Source organism: Falco punctatus (genome assembly GCF_963210335.1).
Source record: "Falco punctatus genome assembly, chromosome: Z".
Lineage (NCBI taxonomy): Eukaryota > Metazoa > Chordata > Aves > Falconiformes > Falconidae > Falco > Falco punctatus.
The window spans coordinates 501,353-514,597 of record NC_137586.1 but is presented as its reverse complement, the minus strand read 5'-3'; the positions used below and the strand labels follow the sequence as shown (position 1 = coordinate 514,597).

The 13,245-nt window shown below is 43.2% G+C and overlaps 1 protein-coding gene across 4 annotated transcripts in view; it reads left to right on the top strand.

The window, feature by feature from the left end:
- NEDD4L (NEDD4 like E3 ubiquitin protein ligase) overlaps positions 1-13,245 on the top strand; it is a 180,065-nt gene that overhangs the window by 25,088 nt on the left and 141,732 nt on the right. Inside the window, exon 1 of one of the 4 annotated variants that reach the window (XM_080371782.1) lies at positions 5,716-5,775. The exons of the other annotated variants lie outside the window; for them this stretch is intronic. Within the exon in view, the coding sequence (XP_080227908.1) occupies positions 5,770-5,775 (6 nt within the window). The 5' untranslated portion in view covers positions 5,716-5,769. Of the gene's footprint in view, positions 1-5,715; positions 5,776-13,245 lie in introns of those variants that run through there. 4 annotated transcript variants of the gene reach the window in all.

The following is a 13,245-nucleotide window of genomic DNA, read 5'->3' as shown; positions in this document are numbered from 1 at the left end:
GCAGCAGCATTGAAATCATACTCGTTCTAGTTAATCTTAGGGTCCGATGCCTTGCGATCATGCAGTGCTACTTGGGGCATCCCCTGGCTCTGCAAGCAGAGGGTCCGTAACACTCGCTCCATCTGGCCTTATCTGAAATAGTCCTAAAATGCAGGAGGAGTTTCTGTTGCTGAGGTACATCCTGAGACAGTCGTTCTCTTGTGTAATAGCTACTTACAGAAGAAACCTGCTGAGAATTTTCTTTTTTTTTTTTCCTTGGATGTGAACACAGTGACACTTGCGAAGGCTCAGACAGACCTTATTCTTACTGTGTGCTTTTCCTGGGATGGTTTGCAATACATAAATCTTCCCAAATTCATCAATCTGGTGAACTTCAGTGTGGTTTTGACTCTTGCAACAGTAGCAATAGTAGTGATGTGAGGATACTGTGTGTATTAAAATTCAGTTTAAACACTTAACAGTAGTGTTACGAGGGAGCACTGGTGCCATTCTGGGTGATGTGGAAAGCTTTTGCAAACCATGAGGAGTAACAAAGCACAGCAACAGCTACCCGGGTAAGTGTTCCTAGCAGCAGCAAGAGCTGTCCTTTTCCAGAATGGCTCTTGGTTGCCTGCAGGTACAAGTTGCCCTTTGTCCAGCAGGTTAGCTTGTATCTCCTTCAAGCCCTGCACGTCATTGCCTACAAATAAAATCTGAGCTTAATGTTTTCCTACCTGCCTGATTCTTAACCACAGCGGTTTTAAACCTGCTCTCCTACCTGCCTGATTCCTGACTACAGTTGTTTTGAAGCTGTTTTTCTGGGAATTCTGTTTTTATCTGTTTCCTAATGATCTCCAACTTGTCATTTGTAGTATTATTGTTATTCTTTAAATTTAAAAGCACTGCCTTCCCTTTTGCGCCCCGGTCTAATTTGTTCTTTGTCAGCAAACTTTGAGGTGGAGGTGATGCAAACTGGGAGGAGAGATTGGTGCACTGGAGGGTTGTGCTGCCGTTCAGAGGGACCCAGACAAGCTGGAGAAACAGCTGTGCCAGCAGGAATATCGTGAAGTTCTGCAAATGAAATGCACGTGCTGCAGCTGGGCAGGAATAGCCCCATGCTGCAGTAGAGGATGGCTCCTGGCGAGCTGCAGAGCAGCTCTGTGGAGAAGGCCCTTGAGGTCCTGGAGGATGGCACATTGAGTAGGAGCCAGCAGCGTGCCCGCCCAGGCTGTGTGAGGCAGTGTGTTGCCGACAAGGTGGTGGAGTCCCATCCCTGGAGATGTGCACGTGCACAGGGTATGGTGTGCAGCAGCTGTTGGGGCTGCCTGGCTGTGAGCCATGGGGTCGGAGAGAGCAGCTCGAGGTCAGTCCAGCTGCATCCCTTCTGTGATTCTCTTTGAGGTCTTACACACTGCTTACTCGTGGAGGCTTTCTGACAAATCAGTGGATTTTTATGAGAAGTGGTAGTCTGAAATACAGTTAAACCTGGATTTGTGTGGTGCTTTGCACAGGAAAGATTAAGAGGATTACGCTAAGTGTAATTCACAGGGTTTCACTTCAAAAAAGTATGAATTTTAAAGGCCTGGTGGATTTCATTATATCAAAACCTGCAACTCTAAGATATTTAATTTTGGATTTTTTTTTTAATAAAAGTTTAATTCTTTCAGAGGTTGGCTTAGTGAAAGATAAAAACCTAATTGTCATGCTAGAAAAGATGCTTTGAAAACAAGTCTGTTGTGTCCTCCTGTGGCTTCTTACCGCAGGCCCTTAATTGGGAATTTAGATGGTTCTTCATTACTAGGCAAAATTGTTAGGCATACACTGGGGAAATTGTTTTTTTGTGTGTTTCTCTTTTGACTTGTAAGTCTTGAAGTACTGCTTTCTTCTGTGTGCTGGAAAGTAATAGATCTGTCTGGACATTGAATGAATATCTGAAATTAAACCAGCTGGTCTTGTTTCACTCTGATTGGCCAAGCTTTTAGGAGCAGCGGGGCCAGCGTAGTGTAGTCATCCCACATGTAAAAACATTATTTCTTTATTTTATGGTAGTTCATACTGGAAGAGCTATTTTTGAATGCTAGGAAGTTAGATGTTTGTTTAAATAAAAGCTTGAGGTTTTAATGAATCAACTGAATTTCTGTATCTCCTAAGGGAAGGAAAAGAGGTTACTTCAGGTTTTCATTTATGCATTTTGTTTAAACTTGCAATAAACGTTCAATTTGGATGCAGAAGATCTTGATGCTGATCTCTGGTGCAAGATCAAGGTTGGGCGGTTCTTGTTTGTTGATTTTGTTATTATTTTCCTTTTAAAACTTAAGTCCATGTAAGAGGGTCACTTTCAGGTCACAGACTTCTGCAAATGCACCAGTAACTCCTAGTGAAAGCTTTATCTTCCTAACAGCAATGTGTAACAAATGCTTTTCCTGTTTCTTTGCTACCACCCAAGATTACATACTTCTCTTGGCTTGCCCAGAGAAAAGCAGATTGAAGTTTCCTTCATTAAGATAATTTCTTATACCATAAATCTGTGACGCATACAGGTGATTCAGCAAATGTACTGTCTTTTCTCATGCTACACTATTTTTTTCTTTCCTTTGAGATACTTGCCACAAAATGGTGCTAAGTTAAGCAGACCCAAGTGATTGTTGTGCTTCTTATGGCAAACTTGTTATGTTGCAAGCTTCTCAGGGGTAGTTCTTTGGGTAGTATTTGTAGCAGGAGTAGGTATTCAGGCCAGTGGCTGTCTATTTAGGTGGAAGAGCCAAGAAGATGGAAATCCAAGTAATCACCGAGTCTGAGCGCAGAGCAGGAGCAAGTGAAGGGGAAAGTCACTTTGGCAGAGGTCGCGACTCCTTCCCAGCCACCGTTCCGAGTGCGTGTGAGCTTGAGGCTGTCCAAGGCAGAGGCCAGTGAACTAACCTGACTTCCTTCAGTTCTTGTGGTCTCTGCTGTCAGCGGGAAGGGAGGAGATGGGAACCTCTGGCAGTGTTAAAGACCAGAAAGCAAGCTGCTGGGTAAGAATTTTTTTCTTGACTGGCACAGCTGGGTCTAGAAGACATCTGCATAAGACTACTGGAGAGTTTAATGAATTAGGTTATGCAGCAAACTACGTGCCAATTAGATGAATTCCTTCAGTGAGTGATGTAAATAGGTCTAAGTGTTAAATAAGGAGAATAGAGTCTTGTGTAGTACAAGAGGTCCATTAATTGAAAGTTCTTTTGCATTCTCTTAGGTATTTCTAAAGACCGCAGGTGGTGACCTGGTTCAACATGCTTGCTCACATTGCTCAAGTATATCTAGCTGCATGGAGTTCAACGGATTTTTATAAAAATAGGTCACAATTCACCTGGAACACTTTTTTTTTTTTTTTTTTAAACATGCAGTAAAAATACCTTGCAGACACATTTTCTTGAGGTCAGTACTGTGATTTGAGCCTGTTTCTTCATAATGTGCTTTCAACGTAGGGGTGGGAGTTTTGAGTCCTGGTTGCTAACCCTGTTGCTGATATGCATGGACCTTTGAACTCTGTGTACTACTCCTGATGTACATGTTTTTAACTCGCTCACTTCAGTTTTGTGTGGTGTTTTGTCCCCGTGTAAAAGCAGCATGGCAGTACTGTTCCTCTAAGGCAAACATGTGCCTTTCTGAAATTTTGCCTGCTGTTTTTCCTCCCAAACTGTGTTAGTCTGGCCAAGGAAAACAGGAATATGGTACCTATTCCTAGAGGTCTGAAGTCCTAGAAGTGGGACTTGAATCATTATTGTAAAACATTTAGTATTTTTCTGTCACGTGAGATTGATTCCCACAGGTCTCCAAACTCTTCAGTTCTTCGAATGCTTACTAGTTGTTTGCTTGGTCTGTTGATGTGAATGCTCTGGTGTGCATTAGTAAGATAGCCAGTAAAATGCAATTCCATAGATTTTGTAGCATTGTGGGATAATCAGAGCCTTTTAAGCTTAGCCTAATGTGGCCTGGAGGAGCTTGGCTTCGTGTGACCACCCTTTGAGGTTAAAGCCCTTGTCTTTCCTGCCAGCCCCTCAGACTCACTGCAGAAGGAGCATGCTTGGAGCTGCTGCTGCTCCAGCTGCAGTGCAGTGAGCTGATGGATACACGCTTGCTCTAGCATTAAGGCAAGCTGGTCCTCCTGTGCTCGGGGCGTCATCATGTGAGTACGAGAAGCTAGGTTTTGCTCAGCCGCAGAGCTCTGATTTCCTCAGAACTTGGGTTCATCTTGGATTTCACCACTGTGCTGCACAGGCAGCCCTCGCCTTGGCCTGGAGGTGTGCTTGGGGCAGCTGGCTGGCTCTGTGTAGCCAAGGAGATCTCTGTCGTCCAAATTACATGGTAGTCTTGCCTCCAGGAGCTTCTAGGTTTACTTGTTATGAGATCGGCTTTAGACAAAGTCATGTGTTTTGTTTTGTGGGTTTTTTGAAATACATTGCGTCATGCAGCAGGGGTTGAGAATTTCACGGAAAAGGCACAATTTGTTGTAGTGTGGGAGTTCATGAGGAGGACTGGGATCAACACTTGGAGGGAGGAAGATCTGAGCAACATTACCAGGTTGCTTCTGTTGAAGCTGCCTGAAAGGAGATTTTGATGTCCGTGCTTGAGCCAGGTAACTAGGTGGCTGTAACCCAGCAACCTTTACTCTGACTGTTTTCCTGTGCTGAACTTCACAGAGGAGACTGGAGATGCAGTTCATACCCTTAGCGCATGTTTTTGTTTTCATTGCAGAGCTGAGATTTTATCAAAGACTGTTTGCAAAATTGCCACTGACAAATTTCAAGATTATTAAGATATCACAAGAATTATACTGAGACTCAGCAGGTACTTTTGCTGTGGCCTTCAGAAGGTCACTGTGATGTCCCCAGAGGTTGAGCTGTTGGATACCCCTCCTCTCCCTGTATCTCCAGAAAGAGAACTGAGTTCTTCCTGTTCCAGCTGCCTGTGCCGTTGGGAGGTGGCACGGGTAGTGGCGTTAGTATGGTGACTGACTTCTCACTTCCGAGTAGCAGCGTGATGGCAGCGCAGGAGTGCAAGCTTTCCTCGGCTCGGTTGGTGCGCGGGTGGCCAGTTTCACTCTGGGGTGATGGCAGCAGGCTGCTGGCCATGCATCCTGCTTTGGGCCTCCCTTGGAGGTTGCGTCATGTTGTTTGGTGTTGGGTAGGTGGCTGTATGTCAGAACGGGATAATCTGATCTGGTAGCACTCTGTGTAAGAGGTTGATGTGGAATAGCTTCCTAGAGTATGAGTTTTTTTCCACTCAGCCGTAATGTGGGTTGGTTTAATCCAGCAACAAATCCAAGTAAGAATCAGCATGACTCTTCTGCAATCTAACTTGGCCATCCATGTTTTCAGTTGCTAAAAGATTTAGTAGCCTAATGTTAGTCATCTTGTCAAAAACCTTTTGCCCTTCTTTTTTTAAGTAGATGACAAATACTCCGTTTTGAAAGTGCAAAACCACACAAATGAAAGTGTGATTGATTTTTCGCAGTAATAGGGAGAATGGAAGAGCAGCTTGTTTGGGTGACCGTATGTTTTCACATGTCCAGCACACCAGGGGCTCTGCATGTTGTGTGTTCTTTTTAAATTCAGGATAACAAAAGTGCCAACAGTTAAAACCTTGGGTTAAAGATTTGTTGTCTTTTCCATTCTGACATGTTTTGCAAGCAGAATATTGAGTTAAAGATATGTTGTCTTTTCTATTTTGTTATGTTTTGCAAACTTTCAGGTATAATAAAAACAGAGATGAGGTACACAGCGGGTGAGACTGGATTCACAGAGTCTCTGCATGCAGGTAACTTTCCTGTATAATCTGGTTTCTCTCCTTAGAATCAGTGGAAATTTACCTTGCGGACGCCTATCTTGGTTTGAAATCAAAAATATCTCTACACATAGAGAAAAAAAAACAGCCCCACAAACCAAAACCAAACCAACACTCCCCCGCTGCTGTTCATGTTAAGCTTTCTTCAGGTGAAATCCTAGATTGCTGTCCTTTCACCTCGTTGCCTTGGTGATGGACATTTATTGCCTCCGTCAGCCAGACTTCCTGGCGGCCAGTGTCCCTGAACCACAGCTGTGCCCCCGAACCGTGGTGGTGCCCCCGAGCCACGGCGGTGCCCGTGGCACGCTCCTGGGGACGCGGCCCTGCCTGGGCTCTGCTGCTGAAGCAGCTGGGCAGCGCTCGGTAAGTTCGGCACTCGGTGCCAGCGCTGGGACCATGGCGTGATGCCTGGGCGACAGCCAGGTCCGGGTGTCCCGACGTGGGGTGACAAAGGCTGGCTGGGGTTCGGTGCGACTTGGGAAACGTGAAAGGAAATTTGTCCATCTTGAGGGATTTGACTTAGAGATGGTTTTATATAGCTTTTATAAGGTAGCTGTGGAAGAACATGTTAAATGTTTAATCTTCTCTGGTTTGCATGGCATCTGTTCAAGTATTGGTTTGCATTGATCCAAATGTTGTGCCTTTCACACTTGTCTGTTCATTTTAAAAAGCCAAGCTTCTATTTTTATACACATATTGATTGTTATTTCAGTGCTGTTCTCTTAATGCATACTCTAAACGTATCATGGGATTTTCTGCCTTATAGGAAGTTGAAGTCTACAGCTCTCCTTCTTACTCCAGACCGCATATTGCTGATTTCTTTTTATGTGTATTTAGAACATAGAGATGTGCATTCCAAAACTTGTTTGGGTTGGGTTTTAGAGCATATCCATTTTGGTTTGGCTTGTGTGGACTAAGCTACCTCTCCTGTATTATTCTCTTCAGGGGCGAAGCTGAGGGATGGTGTTACATCCTCGTCGGTGGGGAAGAAGCACACAGCTCAGGGCACTGTGTGTCCACATTCTCTCCCTGTTGTTGCTGTAACTCTTCCCTAAACGTCCCAGCTCCAGGGTATTTTGTTAATCCCAGGGCAGGAGGACTTTTTAATAAGTTTTCTTTATGTGAATGCTTTAATAGGTGTTAGAAATGACTGTGCTCTTCAGAGCACCTGAAGGAAGTGCATGTGGTATTCGTTTAAAAGTGATGTGAGTGATACATATAAATACACATACAAAAGTCTTGTAAGTCTGTAAATGCATCTGCATTCTCTTGCCTGTTTTCTGAGGTGACCTGGCATTTGTTCGTTGTTGGTGAAGTTTATTTTTTGCTGCACAATGGGCTTCAGCTTCATAGCTTGCTTCCACCTAAACCGGCTAAGTCTTCTAAAATGGCAGAGTGAATTACAGATGAGAAGACACAATCATTGTAAAGGTTATCCTTCAGCAAAGAAGAAAACTATGTAACCTCTGACACTTTTCAGGGAGGCAAGAATACATAAACTTGATGTTAATCATTGGACAAAGCAGAAATAAGTATGAACGTGATTAGCAGTAGAACTCAATGTTAATGCCTAACTGAGCACTTTATGGCACCCCTCCTGCAGTGGGCGAGGTAGGCTGAGGTTAGAGGGGTGAGGGCAGAAGAAGTATAGGCATAAATAACTTTGACAAGTGAGGCTTCATAAATGTTAGCATTTTACTGGTTACTGCTAAGAGCCAGCAAAGACAGCCATCCCGATGTGCATGCACAACTTTGGATTCCTAGCAGAGCATTGCAAAATTTTTTAGTCAGGGTACTGTGAGCAACATAGTTTTAAATTCCGAGACATGTTCTGCATTGTAGTTGAAAGAAACCGAGCGAGGGAGGAATGCAGTTTCAGGGTCATACCTCAGGCTGTGCCGGAGCTGGTGTCAGTGCTGTGGAGGAGCGTGCCCTGGCCTCTGGAGTCAGGAGCTGTTGAGTTGCTCAACTGCAGCTCTCGAGCAGACTGGGGAGTGGCAGCACATGGCATTTTAAGGAGACCCTTCCAGGCTTAGTATGCTACAGGCAAGGTTTTAAAACGACATAAAAATTCCTCTGTGGGGCAAGGTTAACTTCCTTTTCAAACAGTGTATTTCAAAAAGAAGTTTAGGCTATCTGCTTTTCAAAACAAATGGAATTCAGTGCAATACAAAAATTGCAGTTAATGTCCATCTTGTCTGGTTTGCTGTTTGTCAGTGGCTAATACCAGTTGTTTCAGGCAGTGCAGGGTTACACAGAAGGTAGATACAGTTTAGTCTTGCCACCAGATGAGTATTTCTCTTTGATGTATTTCAACTGTGAACAGAACCAGAAGAGCACCTTTTATATATCCGTGCAGCAAGATTACAAAAAGTGATTTAAAGATGGATGCAGATGATAATTTGCTGCTATTAACCACTGTCAGTGTCATAGCATTTAAATCATCTAAACACCAGTTCTCTGTGATTACTAAATAAAATTAAGAGGAAGGAATCCAGGTCAAAAGCTCCCATCCATGATGTTGGGGAAGTGGGTAGAGGAAAACATACTGTTGATTTCAAATATTCCCATATTCCCTTTTGCATTTTAGTGCAGATGCTGTTGGAAATGGTATGGCTATGCAGCCAGTGTAAAGGTTGCATCCTGTTGACATGGAGTGAAGCTGTGAAAATGTGCAGCGTTGAACAGTGACCTTGGAACACCAAGTATTAACTCATTTTGGGTAGGTTAGGGTGGGCCAGTGTGGACTGCGGACCATGAACTGTTTCTAGAGTGGTCTTGTGTGCTGCTGCCTCTTTCTTAGACTGTGCTGGGAACGGTGCCTCAAGCAGCAAGGGGCTTCTAAACAGCTGAAGTCCTCCAGTGAGGGTAGTGTTTCTGTCAGGTGGTTTCAGCTTTCCTGGCCTGGTCTTCCCCTTACCAAAACCCACTTGCACATTGTTGCCTCCTGATGCCTGTGATGTTGCAAGAAGGAAGATGCAGCTGCCATTGGAAAGATGGGGTGGGGTGTTGAGCGAGTGAGGGTGGGTGCTGGCTTCTTGGGTGTGCAGGGAGGGAGGCAGGGAGGGAGGAGTAGCCCAAGATTGTGTCCTGAAGCCTGGCCACCTTGCGGGGTGGTAAACGGTTGCCCCTTCCCACTTTTTACTGACTCAAAGGGGTGTTAGGTACAGTTGCCAGAAAATGGAAGTTTGTTTGTATTGGGAAAACCACTCTATGGGGATGTGTTAGGTAAGATTGATTGCTCATGAAAGTCTTTCAGTCAAGATACTTAACTGCCAATAAACTCTGTTCTATTGGATTTGTGTGTATCAGGTTGTTGTCTAGACAGGTTAAGGTTGTCTTTCTGCTCAGTGGCATGTCAGTTCACATGGCACCTAAAGCTATTTATCTGTAAAGAACTCATGATTACAGTATTGCCTTATGTCATCTGTTTCTTTTTTAAAATATGCACAGGCAAGTTAAGCAAGTGCCTTTTTTAGGTCCAACAAAAAAAATAATTTTGCTGTGGTCAGGGACCTGTCTAGGATCCCTTTCCAGTCTGTGTCTGATGCTCAAGGGAGAATATGTATGATGGTTCAGCTGTGCTGGTGTTGGAGGCCTTGTTGGAGGTCAGTCTGTGATCAGCACACCAAGCGAGCATGAACACTTGTGTCCCTCGCTGGGGAGCTCTGCTTCTGTGGTTTGTATGTCTAGTTTCCTGATACAAGTCTGATACAGAGCTGTGCTCGTGAATGTCTCTCTTCTGACCAGCCTTGTTACCCTGCTCTGCATGTTCTTGTTCATTTACTCATTTTGGGAATTAGGACTCCCACCTTATGTCTCTCCAGGTATCCTTCAACCTCACTGTGGACCCTGTCTCCCATGCATGGGACCCCAACAGGAACCATCGTTTTGCATCACATCACTTCTTAATCCTCCCACTTTCTTTCCTTACCCCATTCTCTGCTTGTCTCTGGGGTTTTCCTTGCCTACTAAATGCAGCCAGCTCAGACTGTGCACTGGGTGCTCGTGGGCATACATGTAGGTACTTAAGGTGGCACTGGGCTTGGCTCTGCTGGATTACTGTCTCAGGTCAGTAGTTACTTTTCAGAGGCATCAGTCGCCCTGTGCAAAGGGTGAGTAATGAGCCCAAGCTTTATAAGAGGTACTAGCTTTACTAGCAAGTAGTTTTGGTTTATAGTTAGCTATTTCTGGAGTGGTTAAGTCTTTGCCTTTCTTTATTTTTATTTAATCCAGAGGATGTGTCCAGGTGACGCAGAACTCAGTGGAGACATTCCCCTGCACCCTGGAAATCTTTGTATTTGGAGTAAAAATAAAAGCCATGTCAGCATTTTCTAAGCCTAGCAGAATATTGGTGGGTGTTGTAGACTGAAGCCTTGAATTTCTGGTCTTGGTGCCACATACATCTTTGCACAGCAGTGCTGGCTTTTAAGCAACTGCGTCCATCTACGCGTCATCTCTGGCTGTCCATTTCTTCCTCCTCCCGTCTTCAGTTTCATTGGCATGTTGTTTGTGGGCTCCACTGGCTCAAGGTGTTGACCTGGGTGCAGAAAAACCTGTGTGGGAATGGAATAAACTGGAGGGAGAGGTGTTTAAATTGGCACTTTCTACTGAAAGAAATAAACGCGTCCTTAATCTCAACAAGCGTAAATGCTACTTAACTAAAGATTACCTTGCACTCAAAGCTGGAGGGATCCCTTTATTTGGGGTTTGGATCCTGGGTCTTCTCACTCAGAATTTTTCCATGTTGAGTGATCTTGTCTTGGCTACCCTCTGTCGTGCTTTGGGTTTAGAAGAAAAAAACAACCAAAATCCTATTTTTCTCTTCTTATACAGTCTTTTCAGAAGAGGGTGGGTGGAAACCGGTGTCAGGTAACTGATGCTCTGCTTCAGGTCTCTGGCTGTGGCTAGGCAAGCAATCCTTTACCTGATTTTTTGGTGGACAGTGAAGTGAGATTACCTCCCTATTGCTGTGAAAATTTAACTCCTTTCTTTACCTAGACACAGCATACTTGGAGATAAATGAGGAAAGTGGGACATAAGGAGAAAGCATAAGAATACGAAACTCTTAAGTTTTTCTGCCCTTCAGTCATGCTGTTTGACCCTGGCAGCATTCCCGGCTAAGGAGGTGGAGATTAGGCAGTACAAAATCGAGGTGTCAGCCAGGAGAGCTGGGAGCTGCTGCTGGTACCCGCTGCTACTTGTGGTGATGCTTAAACATGCTTAATTTGGGAACCCTTCATCTATATAATTTGAGGCTTTGTGTAGTCGCATGAGCTGGAATATGCTTTTATTACGCTTTTTATGTGTCTGTGTGCACATGAATGTAGCTGTGTTGTTATGCTGCTTTTGTGAATGCTTTTAGAAAAAATGGTACAGATAAGAAAAGCTCAGTTCATTACAAGAGAATTATTTTACAGACAAGCTGTCTGAACAGCTACTCGTATGGCTCAGAGTACTATATATAAAGTATCATCTTCTGCCAAAGAATTTTCCATCATCCAAAATCACCTTGCTCCTTGTATACAATTGATGTTATCAAAGTAAGTGTCTTACTAACTGAAGGGAAAACATTGAGGGTGGATGGGTAAGGCCTTGTTACTAATTGAGGTTCTTTTAATTATTTTTTAAAATATTATGTATGTTTCATGCATAGGAAAATTTGAACAAACATTTGCGAAAGCACTGTTTCTGTTTGGTAAAAGTGAGTATTTGGCAGAGGCTGGGGGCCTACACGCAGGGAGGGAACAGCGTCATATCTTCTGGTGTACTTAAAGTCTGAAGTGAAACTTCAAATATGAGACACTATCTATTTAGGTAGTCTGGAGCATCATCTTTTGTGTCGTACAGAACCTGAATTAGGGATCCTTCCTCCTGCTCTGTGATTTTTTTTTCTCTTTTTTTTTTTTTTTATTCAGTTCCTATGCAGAGGTAATTTTAGTGCAGAAATAAGATGCTGCTATAGCAAAATTGATGTGGGCCTTTGTAGGAGGAAATCTTGAGTAGCATTGATAATACAGTAACTGTCAGAAATCCCTCCTTCTGTCCCTCTCTACTTAGTATTACAACTTCTTAACCTCCGGTTCTCCTTCAGTAAGGTCAGAATAGTCTGCATTTCTGACTTCCCCCCCCCCCCCCCCCCCCCCCCCCCGCTATCCTATTTTCTCTTAATGAAAGTGTTTTCATGATCAGAATTTGCAAGTTCGTTGCCTTGTGTCTATTAAAACTGCTCTTGAGGACCAGACATGTTATATTGACATTAACGGATAGAAAAAAGTTGACACATTAAAAAAAAACCAAAACCCAGAAGTACTCAATATCCACTAAGATAAGTCCATTGAATTGTTTTTTTTCATATACTGTTTTGTTCACCTTTCTGGTAAGCTTTACGCTCCTTTTGGAAGGAATTCTGTTTTCTTAATTAGAAACTGCTTTGGACAGTGTTAAGTGCTGCTGGAAAGAATACCAACAAACAGATTTTCTGAAAGGATTTAAATCCTCAAGCTTTTGTTTTAATGTAGCACAGTTACTATGGCAAGATGTGTGTCAGGGTGAAACTCACCCTGCAGGCAGGTTCAATGAAACTTTTGTTTTTCATTCTCTGAAGTAATCTGTTTCAGATGCCTTCTAGGGGAATGGTATTAGGCTGGTCAGGTACGGCTTTGCTTCTGGGGGGGTTCTGGCCTTCCTAGTAATCTCAAAAATCTCAGATCCAGCTAACGAATCTGTGTCTTGCTTCTAGCTATCTAAAGCAGATAGACCAGGCGTAGTGCAGTCATGCCAGCATAAACCTGTGGGAAAGTGTTATTGTTTTCTGAACAAGCTTCAAGGAATGGAGTCTCAAATTACTGTAATTGAATCTTCGATCTTGCAGTTGTGGAAGGCTTATCTGAGGAGAAAAAGGTATAACTGATACAGGTGACTGCAAAACCTGTTTCTGTAGAATCCTTTCCAGATATAATTTTGGTGGCTTCTTTGTGTAGCAAAAATAAACTGGTCAAACAGGGTGGGGGAAAAAAAAAGTAAAAAATAACATTTATACCAGTGTTCCTCAAGAGCTTAACATAATGAAGTGATAAACTGAGCATTAGATTGAGTCCTAGTAATATATATCTTCAGAAATTGGAATGAGTCATTGGAAGTTGTATATACCAAGGTGGTGAGAAAGTTTTAAAGAATGTGACTTCACAGATTTATTTTTAACCTTGCATCCTTTTTTTTTAAACTGCAGACATCTCTCTGACCAAGATGCACTGGTATTTCGGGGCAGAAGTATTATGAGTGTTTTCCCTTGTGTTTGAAGAGACAGCTTTAGAGTCTAAGCAGAATGAATTTCTGTGGAATATGGATCATTTAGGATGCAAAATGGACCTGTTAAGCAAATTGTCTTCTACTTTTATTACTATTATTGTTACATTACTATTACTATGATGTTATTACTGT